This window comes from Tinamus guttatus, unplaced genomic scaffold, assembly GCF_059628265.1.
Source record: "Tinamus guttatus ecotype Peru unplaced genomic scaffold, ASM5962826v1 Tinamus_guttatus_pri_ptg000927l, whole genome shotgun sequence".
Lineage (NCBI taxonomy): Eukaryota > Metazoa > Chordata > Aves > Tinamiformes > Tinamidae > Tinamus > Tinamus guttatus.
The window spans coordinates 1,473,462-1,490,364 of NW_028289461.1; the positions used below are offsets into that span (position 1 = coordinate 1,473,462).

Below are 16,903 nucleotides of genomic sequence, written 5' to 3' on the forward strand. Positions count from 1 at the left end.
GACTCCCTGCTCGCCAGTTCAGTGAGGTTAAACCTCGCCTGGCCATCATCCCCCAATCCACGCGCTGCCCCTCGCACACTGCCAGCTGTTATTGCAGCTGTTCTCCTCCCCTCTTCTTTTTCTTTTAGCAAGGTGTTATATTTAACCATTCAAAACTGCTGTTTAGCACCTGCTTTAAAAGAAGTTTTCATTTCTCCCAATGCTCAATCTGTCTCCATACTGCTTGCTATTCTACTTTCCCTTGTCTGGCACTTCTGCTAAATGCACGCAGCAGCCACAAAACACCACCAGGCTCCTCAGTCTTTGGAAGAAGAATATCATGGAGAGTTGACGTGTGTTAAGAAAAACAGAGGAGCGACTTAACTTCAAAGTTCGCCCTTGCTACCAACCTTATATGACTTACTACACTGTGCATCATTTCTATGATCTGATTAATCCCAGCAGTACCTCCAAGGAAGAGCAATGAGAACAGATCCTCTAAGACAGAGATGACCAAGCTCCATGTACTGATCTGTATGTAATTCCCAAGCAGGATGAGGGAGGCTCTTGTGTCAGGGCTACTTTTTATCAGTGCTGGGGACTATTTGCATCCACAGGTACAGAAGAAGTGAGCGCCAGCTGCTCGTGGGATGCAGTCTAGATCTTTCCCCAGAAGAGAGGGCCAATGGCTTGGTGTCACCCAGAGCTGTTTCCTGCCGTTGGGCTCTCCAAGGCACACGGTTGTGTTTTGTGTCTCTTGGCCACCTCCAAAGGCTGGTGTGTGGGCTGGAACTCAGGCTGGCAACCCTGCTGTAGTGCCTCCCCATAGGCTAGCTCTGTTATTTGCATTTCAGCAAGGGAATCCAAACCACCAACGGAGATTTTTATTAAACAACCCAGACACTGTAGTAGTAGATGGTATTATAACACCTTCCATTAATTAGCAGTATATGCAGTTAAAGCAGACTACTCAGAATTAAAACTAAAATTCCTACCAAGCCTTGCCTCTAGCTGGTAGCACCAAGTCTTTTTACTAAAGAAATGGCAGTCATCAGTGGCCTTGAAGGTACTTGTCTGGAATTGCCTGAAGAGGAGCTAATTTGTTGCAGATCTGCTAAAAATCTCTCTAGACAGCAACAATCAAGCAAGAAGCTGAACGGTGCAGCAGTCCCTAGCCATTAAAATCCATGCCAACCTCCTCTGCTACTAGCAGTTGGGAATGAGGAGGCTTTTTTCCCATGCTTCTACTTCGAACACCCAACCCTAAGGAGGCACAAAAGTGATTAAAAACTAGAATTACAAATCCACACAAGGTGAGCTGGAACAGATTCACACTGTGTAAACATTCCTCCAAAATGTGCTCTGGAGCACAAAGAATTAACCCAGGCAGTAAATGGAAACTCGGCTTGAGCAGTTGACTCGGGACTCTGCCTTTCCCTCTCAGAATACACAGCAGTGCATGTCCACCTAGCCCCTTCTAGCCCCTGCTGCTGCCCGGGGGCTCTCAGGCATTTTCCAGCAGCAGCTGGCACGTACAGCCAGCTCTCCACACTAGCACTTACACAGGCAAATGCCGGCTTCAGGGATGGGCTCTATACGTTTAAGCTGGAATAAGAAAGGTTGTTCTAAAAAGAAAAGACAGCTTTAATCAGGTAGGAGCCAAAAAGCACTGTTTCCAAAGCCATTAAGAATCCATTTCTCACTTTCTGATCCAAGAAGTGTGTTACGAATCTGTCATTGTTTCTACTGTAAGTCTGCAGGGGGGACAGTCAGTAAGCACACAAGTCCTTTTGGGTATTTCTCTGACAGCACTTCCAAATAATACAGCCTTTCCAGAAGGTTTGATCCAATTTCTCAAGGTCAGTGCAATATCATGTGCCAAAAGCAGCAGCAAAGGCTCCTTACCTGTGGCAGAGTGCAGGCTCTCTAAGCTCCAGTACCGGGACAAGACGCCTCTCATGCCACCACCACCGCACACCACACCGCTGCTGTCCGAATCGGAGCCCGGCGAGAGCCCTGAGCTGCCACTGCTGCTGCAATTTTCTCCACTGTGCGCCCCGCTGGACTCGCTGGGGCACTGCTGGGTCCTCATGCAGGCGGCTGGGAGGGAGAGCCGGGGGCTCTGCTGCGCGGCGGGAGGAGAGGGGCTGCTCGCGGGGCACTGGTACCTGCCGCCGCTGCCTGCGCACTGAGCTCGATTCCCATCCTCTGCTCCGCTCCTCTCCACGCATCCTGACATCATGGGGGTCCACTAAGGAGGCTCCCTCTGTGGCAGCTCCACTGCTCTCAGCTGCAGCTTCTAGCAGCTGATTTTTATTAAAGCTGATATTAAGGCATTAAAAAAGCAAGGGTGGGGTCAGGAGCTTTCCTCCTCGTTTAGGAAAGCTGTCAAATTTAAAATAAATAAGTGGGAATAGTAGAATTTCATGCATTTTAAAAATGCCCAAGTGAGAGAGACCTTGTGTTATCTGCTTCCCCTGAGAACTCAGTAAGGACTTAACATATAAACTAATCATGTTTAGAACTGGCTGCGGCTGCCGCTATTAAAAAACTGTTTTTGTAAGTCCCCAGAAAAAGAATTCAAAATGTAATGAAAACTACAGAAGCACAGATTGAGATTCAGGAAGGCTGCAGCTGGAGCTTCGGAAAAAAAAGAAATCATTTAACATCCACCACCAGACTGCAGACCTGGGACAGTCCCTTTTCCAGCGTGTGATCATTTTTAATAGACTTCAGTCTCAAGTCAAACAGCATTGCTGACTACATTTTAACTGGAAGGTTTTATAGCCTCATTACCTGCCATAAAGAGAACTGCAGCAGAAAGCTAGCTGCCTGAGAAATAGCTGTGCTGTTTAGCAAGGCTCTGAGACAACACGGGGGCTGCATGGTAAAGGACGTTTCGCAGCTGCCACTTTGCTAAAAGTGCATAAATCCCTGCAGTACAATGACATCTGTCACTGTAAGATCAAATACTATCAGAAATAATTTATTAGTAGCCACGTGGCTTGTAGTATAGCAGACAATATAGCAAACTCCTTACGCTAGTGACCAGAAAAGGTGTTTTGATTGAAAGATGAGAACTGTGGTCACAACGCCAATAAATCGCTCCCTACGTGTTGCTATTGGGCTGCTGAAGCAGAGTGTCCGAGGGCACCGTAGGTTGCTTCAGCGTGGGATGTCCAGGTCATGCCAAAGCGATGCTCACTAACTAGTAAGAGGTTTGATGGAGGAGACAAGATGATCAGGTGGGACAGTGACAGTCACCGCAGCTGGGACACCAGCAGAGCAGCAGGCTGGAAAGCTCAGCTGTTCCTACCATTCGCAAAGCAGATGTTTGTCCAGGCACTTAAACCGCAAACTAGGGGCCTAATTTCACACAAGAATTGAAAACACTTGTTTTACTATTTCTGTCCAAGTTAATGCTGCCCAAAGTAAACAAAGCCACATTATCACGTAAACATCACATCCTCCTTGGACAGAAGGATCCCTTTGATTTGCCTCACTGTCTGTGCAATAGTAGGGGCTATTTTACATCAAAAAGACTTCTCTTTTACAGAGGATTGCTCAGAAGAAAAATAGCTTGCCTCCATCACTCCACACATTTATTAAAAATCACCAACATTGCTGAATAAAGTTTTGATATTTCAGTTATTTTTTTACAAGAAGGGACTCTACAGTCATAGAAGAAAACAAAACAACCCACACAGAACTCTCCCCTGCCCCAAACACCCGAACATACACACACACACACACACACACACACACACTCTCCTCCTGTTTCTCAACACAAAAGTTTCCTTCAATTATTTTCTGAATGTAAGTACTTAAACCAAAAAACACTCCTCTGCATCTCCCAGTGCAGGAATAGAGCCGTGACCTCAATTTCACTGCATTCAAATTGTTGTTCTGAGTCAATCTGGTCCTTCCAAGACCTCTTACAACCGCTTGCATGGAAGCCCAGATTTGAGAGAAACACCGATTTATCTCACAGCAAGGGGTAATAACCAGAGCTCAGCGCAGCTACTCTGAGGATACAATGCAGAGGTGGTGAGAGGACAGCAGACAGCAGAGCTCTCCAGACACCGGAGCTGCTCGAAACGGCTGCCGCCCAGCCTCGCGCCTCGGCCACCGCGCCTGCTCCATAGGGTGCCCGGGAGCTCCGTGGAGCTGCATCTCCCTCGATTGAACCACTAAACCAGGCAGTATTAAAAAGTCTCTGCAGCAACTGCTCTTGCCTCGGTGACCCCTGCCCCAAACCTGCTTATGTTGGTCCATCTGTTCCCTGCTAACTCACCCGCTCTCTGGCCTGAATGCTTTTTGCAACCACTGAAATATGTTTATGCAGTGCCAGAGACAACAGTGCTGTGATCCCAGCTGCAGGTGCTACTGAGGGACACTTACTATGGGTATGCACTACATTGGCCTCATGCCATTGCATTAGAAAACTACAAAGGCTAAGGAAACCACAGTCCTAAATCAAAGCACCCCAACTCATGACAGAGTGTCTCCATCCCAGCGCAGTGCTTGCAGCTTGCCTTTTTTTCTTTTTCGGGATTCACTGACTGTTGAGAGAGCAGAGAAGTACTGTCCAAGCTGCTGCCACAGCAACCGTCTCCAAATAGATTAGGGACCTCACTAAGCAGCCAATCCTCAAAAACCCAGTCTCAGTCTTGGACACCTTCATACTACACACCTGCTAGGTCTCCTGGTCTCTGCCAAGCTCTCCTATAGTTTCTTACCTTTGGACATTGATTGTCAGAGTTGTTTGGGATTCCCTAGGATCTTCTTTTAACTTCTTACCCCAAGGAAAGCTTATGTTTATACACCTAAATCTTTCACCTGGGTAGCTAATACATATGATCCTAAATAATTGGCTATGACAAATTTTCAGGAACTTGGCCATCACTTGGTTGGAGAGAATCATTGGTGAACATATTAGAGACCTCAACAACAGGAAACATTTGTGGCTGTGATCAAGCAGAATCAAGAGTGATATAGCAGGTCTAATCTTCCTCTGCTTTAGAAATAGAGGAAAAAGTACAGTAAGTAACACAATTAGCTTCTATGCAGTTAAATGCACAGCACTTTTGGGGGCTAACAGTGACAGAATTGATGTTTCACGCTACAGAGATGCACTTCTAAGGGCTCACACGCCACTTTTATTCCTGTATCCCTTCAAGAATTAAAAATGACAAAAATTGAATAAATAGCTCTGCTCGTTATATTGCTGAACTAGAGGACTATTTTTAATACTTTTAAGACATAATGAAATCCTGTTATTAAGCTAATATTTTCCCTCTTGAATAGATTTCTCTAGTGGCTGTCAAACATCTTCACATTAACTGTTGCCAAATGCAGGCTTAACAGCCCCTCTATAGTTGGGAAAGCAGGATGAAAGTTGGCCACATGATGTTGAGTAAACAAACAGTCCCTTTGCCTCTGAAAAATACTTTCCACTATATCAATGAGGGCAAAGGATAACTCAGAATCACTTGTTAGTCAGTTTTCCAGGCTAACTACAAAGTTATGGACTTTGAGAATGTGGCTTGTCTATTCCTATTGCTCATGCAAGATTTCCAAGTCCCCCCAGCACGTTCATCGGGATAGGTCAGTCAACGTGAATTCATGCCTCTGGTTGCCGTGATCCACACTGGCATCATAGTGACTCCTGTAGGTATCTGAGGGTGGGTATGTTAAAAATTTTCCCCTGTTTCAGTCTGACAGATACAGGGAAAACAGCCAAAAAGATTCAGTGCTTTTAAACAACAGAGGTTTAGAAGCTATTCTAGTACAGCTGTATGAGAGGAAGCTAGCCTTGCATTAAAACAATCAAGAGCATCTCTATGAGATGGTGTTAAACCCTGAAGATTAAGGATCACGTGAGACTCTATGTAAATATCTCACAGATTCTCTGACAGTAGAATCGGGCGATGGGAGAAGGTAATAGGGGCAGGAGCAAGGAAGAGAACAGAAAGGTTTCCAGCTGGGAAGCCCTATAGAGCTCTCGTACAGACAGCTTTCAGCATTTGCCTGCCCCTCCTTTCCTGGTGAGTCCTGGGTCAAATGGGCTCTCAAGACTTTCAGAGACTGCCCAGAACTAGCACTCCTGCATCTGTTTCAGGAAGGAGCTTCCTCTGATCTTTCACATCAGTTCAGTATATTCGAGCATTGTTAAGTAGGGGACAAACACCCTCTGCCAGGTACAAATGAAGCCATGAGTGTGACCAGACAACTTAGGAGGAAAGGCACTACGCATGCCCCAGTATTGCCTGCTGCCAAATGTGGGGAGGCTCAGACGTCTCTCTAAGCTAACTAGTAGGACACACTTCTTTGCTCACCTCTGGGGTGGATTAACCTCTTTGCTTTTCCAGAGGAGGCTCAAGACTCCTTCAAGCTTCCCTGAGTAAGGAGGAGCCAGGACCAACCCAGCTGCTCTGTATTTCACAGATGTTAGAGCCATCTACTGGCTTCTTAACAGTTTCTCAAGTGGTCTCTGCGGGCTGAAGAGGCAAAGGATCTACATCCTGCAAGACTTTTTCAGAGAGAAAAAGCTTCAGCGAGCCTGACCCTTCCTGCTGGAATATCCCAGATGACAGGTTTGAGTCTGTCCCATTTCTCCAAGCATGACCTGACAGCAGAGAAACCAGCGCCTGGCTGCTGGTGGGCCAGGACTGGTTGGAGAAAACCAGTGTTAGTAAAAACAGCAGCTATGGCATTAAAAACCAAGCCCTTGTCCTAGCACTTGTGTGATGCTGGGAATGGGGAGCCTCTCGCCTCCTGAAACAGCAAGTTTGTGCCCAGCTAAGCTCTTGTCCTCTGCTAAGAGGACATGGCCACGAATGACAACTCTTGAGCTGTGATCCTGGCAACCACCATTTGTACCTGGAGAACTGAAGGGGACTCCACACCCACAGCCTCCAAAGAGGCTCCTGCAGCAAGTGACCCACAAGCAGATTTGGGGCATGACAGTTTTACCTACAGTTCCAGTACGGCACAGCTATGTATTGCACAGCACTTTTATATCCAGTGTCCTTGGTGACTATAACAAATTATAGAAACATTAATACAAGTAATTGCAGCTTAATCATTAAGCACCTTAAAATTAGATTAAATAGATTCATCCTTTTATATTACATTTGTTTTAAGTAACCTGCAGCTCTGTCAAAAGCAACGGGTACCACAAGGAAGCTGTGCAAGCATCAAAGATGGGGCACATGGCTGCTCTAGTACTGCCTCGAGGACATTCCCAAACCTACCACTGACGCAACAGATTCTAGTGTTGCCTCCACAACCTGAACTTTTCTTCCCAGCTAAATCATACACAGGAGGAACACACTGCACAGCCCTAACACTCCCGCAGTGCCTCACGCAAAGCCCAGGAGCAGCACTCGGAGATGGCCATGGTAGAAGCGTTTCCTCTGCTCATCACCTCCTCTCCATCAGCATGACAGAAAAAGGGGTTTGCTGCAGCATCTTGTTTGCTTTGCTGCAGCTCCACAGAAATTCCTGAGGCCCCAGATCACAGCATGGGACACTCGTGGTACTCGTGCCAGGAACACAGTGTGAATCTCACAGGCAATTCAGGTTTCACAGTCCAAATCTAGATGGCTTCAGAATACCCAGGGCACTACCAACTGGTCAGTCTATATTCACTCCTTGCTCCCCAATATTCACACACAGACACACACTTCTTAGCTAAATGCCCCCAGCTGGAATTGCCATGACATTTGTATCAGCTGTGGCTGGGAATTCACTTCTGAAACAGTGCTGCTTAGGGACTCCAGCTGATGTCAGAGATGCACAGACAACTTGACAACGATGGTTTCCATTTGGGATTTCTAAGCGACCTTTTAAATTCAGCTGGTCCTAAGTGTTGGGAAATACCAGACGCTTGTGAAGGCAGCAATGAAAGCCCTCAGTACGGAGGGTCCAAAGGCAAGGCTCCTGACATGACAACAAGGAGCTTCTTATTTTCAGATGACGTCTCAAGACTCCATGCACAAACAAATCCACATACCATGTACTCTATGGTGCAAAGTGCCAGAAACTAAAGCCATTTGCTTGGCAGAATAGGATGACCATTAGACTCTTAAATAATTAGCACAAGGTTATGTCCTCCTAAATAATTCCAGTAGCTTTTGATTAATGGTACAGTGAGACTTTCAGAAGCAAAAGTGGCAGCTTGGGCACCCAGCTGTGATGGCTTTTGCTGGCTAGATTCCTATCCACTAAGTAACTCCTCTTTCCATTTTCCCACCCCGAGGTACTATAATAGAGATAGTGACAGTGTTTGGGCAAGCAGTGTCAGATGGAAGATTTAAAAACTTAGCAAAGATGAGTTTCACTATTTAATAATCTGTTGGAATTGCATTTTAATTCTGAAAATGTGTCAGTCCTTAGAAGCAAATCAGACACCATACTTAATACATGATGTATTTTACATGATATTTTCATGAGGAATATGCATTTTTCCATTCAGACAATTTATTTAAAGTACAGGGAACTTCTATCCCTAGAGACTCATTTAGCTGCATTAGTGCCTAATTAGCAACTTAGGGCCATCTTACCATGCCTATGGTAGCCTTCAGTAGCAAACACGAGGCAGGGAGTCTGTTTTGGCTGCAGAAATCAAATTCAAGAGCATGATGTACGTGGCATTATCATGGGCAAACTGTAGTTCTCATAACACAACAAAATTTTTCTACACCAAGCACACCATCATTGTGATTAGTGAGCTTTTCCTAACCATTGCAGTAGTTAACAAGTTGCATCCATGCTTTATTCCCAAATTATTGATTAACATGCTATAATAAATCTAGTTGTGAGGCTTTCAGTTCAGTGATGCAGTGGAAAACACAGCCTGACCTTCTATACCACATCAAAGCAAACCCAAACAAAACATGAGGCTTCCCTTGCTGAGCAAACACACAGAGAGGATTAAATTCAGTTAGACACTTTGCAAAGGTCATCATCTTCCAGCCAATGTCACACAGTTCTCCAACACGGAAGAGTTTTGCAGCTACATGGAATCCAAACCAGCTTCCTTTGCCACCCAGGTCCCACAGTGCTGCCTCTGAGAAGCACAACTTGCTCGGGCAGAGCGATGCACCTGACCAGAGCCTCAGAGCAGCACCCTGCTCCTTCACTTGGGGACAAACTAGTACCTGAGAATGCACATGGCAGAACTGACTCCAAAGCAGATTTCTACTCAGACATCCTTCACATATGGATAAAGCATGCAACAGGAATAAGGTAGAGTGCTTGTTACACAGTTTCCATACTGAATGCACCAGCAGTTAATTCTCTCACAGCACATTTCAAAGCAGGAGCAGTATACACACCAGGAAAAGCAACACGCTGCTTCCAGCCGACACAGTCTAAGCCTGTTGGAGTGCTCTGGGAAAACGGATGCAGCTTAAGTGGCAGAACGTCAAAGGCAATGGCAGGAGAAACAGATGGGCCCATCTCAGCCTGCAACAAGAGAGGGGAAACAAAGGCAAGACATTAAACCTGGATACCCCATAGCACAAAATACAGCATCATCACGGAACACCTGCTTCCACCTCCATCGCTAATGTAAGCAGTGTATTAGTAAACATCTGCACACATGGGTGATTATGGCCGGAGAGGTTAAAAACACATTGAGAAGGCAACAAAAAACACAAAGTGGTAAGAACCGTAGGATAATGGAGCACTGGCTCATGTACTCGCTCATTCTGAACACAAACCTACTGTCACTACTGCCCTTCCTTTCTGCTACTTTGCGTGTCTTCAGCTTTCACTGAAGCAAGAGGCTGGCATGCTGAGGCTTGATAGTTTATGTATGATCCTTCCCTCTCCCTACCAGCCCATAGTGCATCCTGAGGTCTGCTTCCCACTACCACTGTAAGCGTCCGTCTGAGCAAACCTTCCGTTAAAGCCTTCTTTTTGGAAGGCAGCTATTAGCCAAAACATCTTTCCAAAAAGAAACAGCAAACCAAGAGCACTGAACAGCCACGCACTGGCCAAGGATGCAGCTGCTCTGTGCCCAGTTTGCTTTAATCTTCATGAACTTGCTTTCTGGAAACAAGGAGAGAACAGTCAGTATTTTGGCACGTGTATCTCCCAAGAGACAGCATGAATCCTGTTCAACTTAACCCAAGCAGCACTTGTTCATTTAGAAAATCCCAACAGAGCCCAGGTGGCAGCACAGGCTCTTCCAGAGACAACCAGATCAAGCAAACCAGGCCCCATGCTGAATTGCAGCTCTGAAAATGCCATCGGTAAAGGCGGGGGGACAGAAGACATTATTGTAACATTTAAGACTAGGAAGCAGGATGCTGCCTTGGGGCCATTTCATTTTTGTTACTGCCCAGAATAATGTAAGAGGAGATTTTTGAGTACAGTCATTATGTGACTGCTCTACTAGGGCAGCCAGCACTGCACGATCTCAGCAGGGAAAGGAAGCACTTCCAGAGATCCTAACAGTATGTGGGCAGGGTTTCTCCCTCCCCACGAGGAAAGGGAGAGGAAAGGAGGGAGCAGAGCGTAGTAAAGACCCTCTCTTCTATACTTTATTCCATGGATTCAAGGGGATTCTTTCTGGGCTCATACGCAGAGTACTGCCCACTGAACAGGTCAGTCCCTGGGAGAGGCATTTACCCCTGCTGCCTGTCTGCGACTTGCTGGGTGCAAGCAGAGGGAGATTTACCTCACGCAATCCTCCCTCCAAAGTGCCTCTGTGGTGCCCACAGTGCTCATAACCATGCTAGCACACTGCAAAACTTCATTTTCTCATATTTTCAGTGAGGTAGCATGAGGTGACCAAGAGCAGTATCCAGGACAATAAGCTAAAGGTCTATTTTCACTGCCTTTCATTTCTCTCTCATAAAAGCCAGAGCTTTTTCTGCACCAGCCCCCTCTGGGTATATTCCCCTGATGTGCCTTTTAGGAATCTCTCTAATTTGGCAGCACAGAAACTGTGCTCTGACAAATGCACCCAGAAACCACATCTTTGCCTTTAATACTGTGCATATAAAGGCATCAGGGATAACAGTCAGGTTTTAGCTTTTTGTTGAAATAGAAAAGACAAGGATGGGAGCAGACAGGCAGTTAGAAGGTATCACTAAAGCAGTTCCTCCAAAACTAATTCCCCAAACAGAGTTCAGGACCAGCAGTTTGGGGCACTGACTTGCTCCAGCTGGGGCATTTATGCTGCACTTCACACTGAGAAATCCTCCATGACACGAAGGGCAGAGTCTAAAGCCAAGCAAAAGAAAATCGATTCACTCACAATCACGTGAGGTTTTTCTTATTCCACTTCAGGGGAAATAGTGTTCAAAGGTTTGTCGTGACCATTTAGATGTTAATACTTTAAGGTACAAGATCAGAAGATGTTCAGCTTGCTACTGCTAGCATTTCATTCTAAGGGACAGCTGGGTCAAGCTTCAAGTATGACTCTAGGGACTCATACAGACTACTCCCATTTAAAGTGGATCAGCAGCTTACTGGACACAAGCAAAGCAAAGACCATTTTGGGGTGTTGCTTAGAACCGATATTTCAGGTGCTATTCTTTAGTTTAAGGCTAGTTTCTACGCTGCTTACATCCATCTCCCTCTGAATCCCAACTGTCAGCCTTCAAAATAGTCTGATATTAGTTCTATACTCCCTTCTATAAACTGATGCAAGTGATGGAATAACAGCAAAAATGAGCACTGAAGACTGAGAATTTGTTTCCTATTCCTCCCCAGTCTGCCCTATTTAGCTGCTTCCACAATACTGCAGCATTACATCACCTTGCACACTGACCTGATCTTGACTTAACACAATATGACTTGTCATTACTGAAACCACACATCCCAAGGCAGGCATGTGTCAGAAGACATCACACTTGCCTTTTCAGAGCTCCAAAGCCCCCTACAGTTGCCTAGTTTCAGTCACAAAACCACAAAAGACAATAAATGTCTTACAAAGCTTCTTTTGTGATAACTTATTTCTCTTTATAAAAAGGGAATTGGACACTCTTATAAAACTGCCCCCAACACTGCAGCTTGTGCCAGCACTCCCACCACATCTAGGGGTATGAATAAAGAAAAACATTGTATTAATTTCAAATACAGCCTAGGCCAGCAGTATTACAGTAATAGAGCCCTGCAAAGACAGAATAAAACACAATAGGAAAGAGAAACAACACAATAACTACTATAGCTAAACAAGACAGGACACAGAATGCAACTGTAGGGTCACACAGCAAAAAAGATCTCAAATCCGAGGAGTTCTCAGCAAAACTTACCACTATACTTTCTTAAGCCATATGCAAAGATTAAAAAAGGAAAAAAATCAATACTTAACCCACATGGGTCAAAAATAATAAAAACAAATTTTTAAAAAAGCCCAACTGTGTACTGCTATATAACCTCCCACTCATCTCCACTACCCAAAACTAACACACAAAAAAAGCTAATCCCACCTGCCCTCCCAAGGTGTGTGATGTTAAGCAAGGGAACCTCACTGGGGTGTAGAAGCAGCTACTATCCCTTAAACGGTTGATCGTAATTTAAAGGTAGATAGTACCATGAAAAAAGGGTGGGAATGGTTAAAAGAGAAGCTGTTTTCTAGCAGCCTCTCAACAAAACAATATTTGAACTGACGGCTCTAGGAGAGCTTCTGGTCACTGTTTCTAGAAGCTCTAGTGGTGTCAGAGCTGGCCAACATACTCTGCAGCATGGGCTAGGTTTCCATTGCTACCCACATTTGTCAAGCAATTTTAAGAAATATTTTTAGTGTGTTATATGTAGGTTTGGTGATAAAGGGAAGCCAGTGTGCCAGGGATGTGCTTTCCCTAATCGTTCTTTCGGAAGCTGGAACAAGGTTCAAGAACACCACAATTATTTTTGATGGTAGCACACACATCCCGTGAGGACTGTTCATTCTCTTGGGCAGCGGGGCTGATCATCCTCACTAACCCGAGGCCTGACAACGCGTGGCACAATTGTGACCAACGCTCATCACGTCCTCAGCTGGTTATATTTTGAAGAGGCAAAGCAACAGAGAATAGTGCAGATTTTAGCCCCTCTTGGGGAGGACAGTTCTTCAGAAGCCCTCTTCTGCCCTGCGTGTCCCTTGGCTTTGCCACGAGGCGCTTGCAGACCGAGGGTTACGAGGCAGCAGGCTCTACCATGAGCCCCTCAGACACTCTGAGCTTTGCCTGCTCAGGGGTTTCTGCCTCACTATCAGCGGATCAGGTAGGATCAGGCCTCAGCTTTCTCTGACCTTGCCAGAAACAGGCAGCAAGCACAACAGAGAGAAAGGGAAACAAATGAAGAGAACAGACCGAAAGAGAAAACCCCGAGGAAAGGTCATATTTGAAAATCTGCTACTTGATTTCAAACTTGCTCAAAAACTTATTTCGTATCACCAGCAAAAGTTGCATAGACTTTTGCCTCAATCTCATATCCTTTTTCCACAGAAGCTTGTTTTATATGTAAGAGCTAAATTTGGCTCCTGGATGCAGATTCATGGTTCTTCCCAAAGGGAACAAACTTTAGCTCTAGATCCAACAGTAATGGATGCCATCAGTGTGAATCACAGCAGCCACAAAGCTTGTCACAAGCAATCACAACCCTGATCTTACAGTCTCCCACGGTGCAGAGGAGATTACTAATAGTAAAAACTCCAATGGCAATGTTCTCTTGAGCATTCACAGAGGAATTGCTAGAAGTCTTTTCTCAGAAGAATGGAGCTGGCCTCAGATACAAGGGAAATCTAATTTATAGGTCACTTTCCAAAGTGATACAGCAATGCTACAGGGCACTGAATGAGATTTCATCCATTTAATTTATACTGATACAAGACAACTTTGATTTGCTCCTTGTTCTCCCTATCTTTAGCCTGCAGAGCAATCTGATGCAATCACATGCTATTGTTCAACACAGCAGCGGGCAGGAGCTGCTCGCTTGCAGGGATTAAAACAATCTTTCAAGATAATACCTGTATGGGTGAGTTCGACGTTGCAGAATCATTCTCCACAGATTAGCAGGCCCATAGAGAAGCAAAGAGAACTGATCTAAGAGGCAGTTCAAGAAGAGGAATATGACAAAAGCAGAAAGGAGCAGCTGGAGCAGAGAGAGGAAGACAGTGCCACAGAACGAGGAGGATGGTGGTTTCTTACTTTTAACTGGTGCTCTGGGAGGTGCTGCAATTCATTTCCTCTCTCTGGCTGTGTCTCCTTCTCTAGCTTCCCTTTTTGGCTCCTCTCCATCCAGACATCATCGAAGCTGAAGCACTTATAAAGGGGTTTAGGTGTCTTCCTTCTCCTCTCTGGAATCTCCTTGGCTTTTTCATCTGGAGCAAGAAAGGAAAGCCTCCGGGCTTGGCTCTCCAGGGCCGAGAGAGGGCGTGGGGATGGTGGAACCTGGGGGGGCCTCCTTTTGTGTTGGGGAACCCATTTCTCACTTGGCCTCTTCTCAGGTGGTGTCTGACACTGCTGTTTAGACTCCTGTTTTACAAGCAACAGGTAAAAACACAAGGTTTGTTGATTGGAAATTCTGTTTGCTTTAGATCAGGTTGAAAAGCGGATGGCATAGCTCAGCTGTCTGGTCGCAGAAGAAAAGGCAGCCCATGAGGACTGGAAGGCTGAAGCCAGCCTGTCTTACCCTCCCGAGGCCTAGGGGCACTCAAAGCGGCAGCTCTGCTGTCCTTCCAGACAGTGTCATACCCATTCCCGCTGCGCAAGACCATGCCCTTTTCCCCCTCCATCTCCATGGCATATTGCAATAACACTACATGTAGGATTTAGGTCACTCTCCCTGTACAGAATTGTTTACAAAGACAGACGGTCTCTCTGAAAATGGAATAACGCCCAGTCTCATTCATCTGTGCTTTTCCCACCGTGCTCCATCTATAGAAAGGGAAAATGCTTCCTCGATGCCTGCAGGCCTGACATATTAAACTCAGTGCTTTGCACTTAACTCTCATTCTCTTTCACTGAGAATGCACAAAACCATATCTTTTATAGCAGAAAAAAAATAAAATCAAGCATGCCCTGAGGAATCGACTTTTTAATCCAGGTAGCATCAGTTAGGGTCAGCAAAATTTAAGGTGGAAGATAACCGTATCGAGGAATGAATGATCTCAGGAATGTCATTCTGCGCCAAGAAATGTTTTGTCCTGACAATAGCACTGCTCCAGACTCTCACGGTTCATCTGAAGAACGCAGACGCAACACTAACCACCTTCCCATCTCTGCTCTAATCCTTTAGAGGCAATCTGTTGAGTGAAGGCTCTAGGATGGATTTCTAGGCCTGGTGTACAGGGCAGGGCACAGACCTACCTTGGGTCTCATCTAGACTCATCAGGAATACTGTGAAGCAAATCCCCTGATTTCTGACCTCCAAGAGGAGATATTATGTTGCATCTTAGAGAAATCCCAGTGAATCCTGTACACTACACATGAAGTGGTGGCTGTTTAGCAGGCGTACATACCAACCAGATGTACGGGTGTTGAAATTTGGAGATTTCAATACTGTAACTTTGCGTAGGACTGAAGAGCAAGGGTGAATGACCCTTACTCCACTATGCAATCCCAAAGATGCTATACTAAATTCAGAAAAATCTGAAGTCACTCAGGAAGTGAGTGGCAACAGGGAAATCAGAATGGCAGCTGATCCACTGGAGTTTGGTGCACCACTACAGCATGAAAGAAATGGAGAACACAGGTAAAATACCTGGTTGGTAGCTTGGGGAATAGATGTTTAGCTCCTCAGTGGAGGGCATGCAGGGATCTGAGCTCAAACAACTCCACAGTTACGCATTTTTCTAGCATTCCATCAAGTCATGCCCTCTACCAGTGTGGAACATACATTTGTTTTTTCTTTTAATCCACTGTTAAACTTAATGTTATGACCCTTTGGGTTAGCAATATACATAAGGAAGATCATCCTTAATGTTAGATGATAGTTAAACCTGTGTTGGAAAGACTTAAGACTACAAGTATACTTTGTTCAATGCCTCTGCTGTTATTTTCAGTAGTACCCAATAAAAACAGTTTTACTTATCAAAAGCCACTGGCTAAGAATTGGGTACAGTTCTATTTCATTTCACAATGTCAAATAATCCTACATTGGGAATAAATAAAAGCCTTATCTTCTTTCATAGATCAGATATTGTGTCCTGAAAGCCAGGACAGTTACATTAATTTCTAGGTTCTAGCTGCATTTTTCAGGTATTATATTCTGCAGTCCACAGGAGAATCAATAAAATTTAACCATTTTTCTATAGCTTGGATTTTCACTGTTTTCCTTCAATTGCTTAAACTAACCATCAATTTAAATAATTATTTATTTGCTCCGAATGGTTGCATTCGAGGATGTGGATTTGCCTATCCAAGGTTTGACATAAGCCTCTTCACTCTATCCTCTTCTAGATCCTCTTTTGGATCCTCCTATTTGCAGCCAGCCCTTAGCTGCAGAATTCATCAATTCTAGATTCATGAGCTCTCTGAGAAGTGTCTGCTTGTAGTGGTGCTCCAGACAAAAAATCTCTCATCCTCTCTCAATTGCCACTTTTGTAAATTGGCTCAACGATACTTGTCTGCCCATTTCGTAATGTCAAAACTCATCAACAACATTGAAAAAGTAGCATGAGAAGGACCAGTCACTCTCTGGTGGCTTGTGCTTGGCCACAGAAAGAGGTTCCTAAGCTCTCAGCCACTAACATCTTGGGATAAAGAGCCACCCGACAGAGGAAGTCTCTGTTTTTAATAGCCTGAATCAATTGAGAAGCCTTTACTGAATAGATGCTCTGTTAAACCATTCTATTACAAGTTAACTGATAGCTTACCAAGATTAGAGGATAATACAACAGCAAAAGAAAACGCAGAAAAATCCTTTTTTTTTTCTTCTGTTCACAGTAATGTGGAAAAGGACTCCAGTGGCAATCAATGAA

The 16,903-nt window shown here is 45.0% G+C and overlaps 2 protein-coding genes across 3 annotated transcripts in view; both read right to left on the reverse strand.

Moving 5' to 3' along the window:
- Positions 1-9,425, reverse strand: part of ARHGEF4 (Rho guanine nucleotide exchange factor 4) — a 91,736-nt gene extending 82,311 nt beyond the window's left edge. Inside the window, exon 1 of one of the 2 annotated variants that reach the window (XM_010218667.2) lies at positions 9,321-9,425. Coding sequence is in view for 1 of the 2 variants with exons in the window: in XM_088538086.1 (XP_088394212.1) it covers positions 1,885-2,071 (187 nt within the window). In the remaining variant the exon portion in view is untranslated. Of the gene's footprint in view, positions 1-1,884; positions 2,083-9,320 lie in introns of those variants that run through there. The other variant, XM_088538086.1, reaches the window with a different exon arrangement.
- The window catches only part of LOC148591170 (uncharacterized), a 94,596-nt gene continuing 83,267 nt past the window's right edge, over positions 5,575-16,903 (reverse strand). The window contains exons 3-5 of the mRNA XM_088538123.1: positions 14,130-14,456; positions 9,321-9,450; positions 5,575-5,657 (exon numbers count right to left, since the gene is read on the reverse strand). Coding sequence (XP_088394249.1) covers positions 5,575-5,657; positions 9,321-9,450; positions 14,130-14,456 — 540 coding nt within the window. The remainder of the gene's footprint in view (positions 5,658-9,320; positions 9,451-14,129; positions 14,457-16,903) is intronic.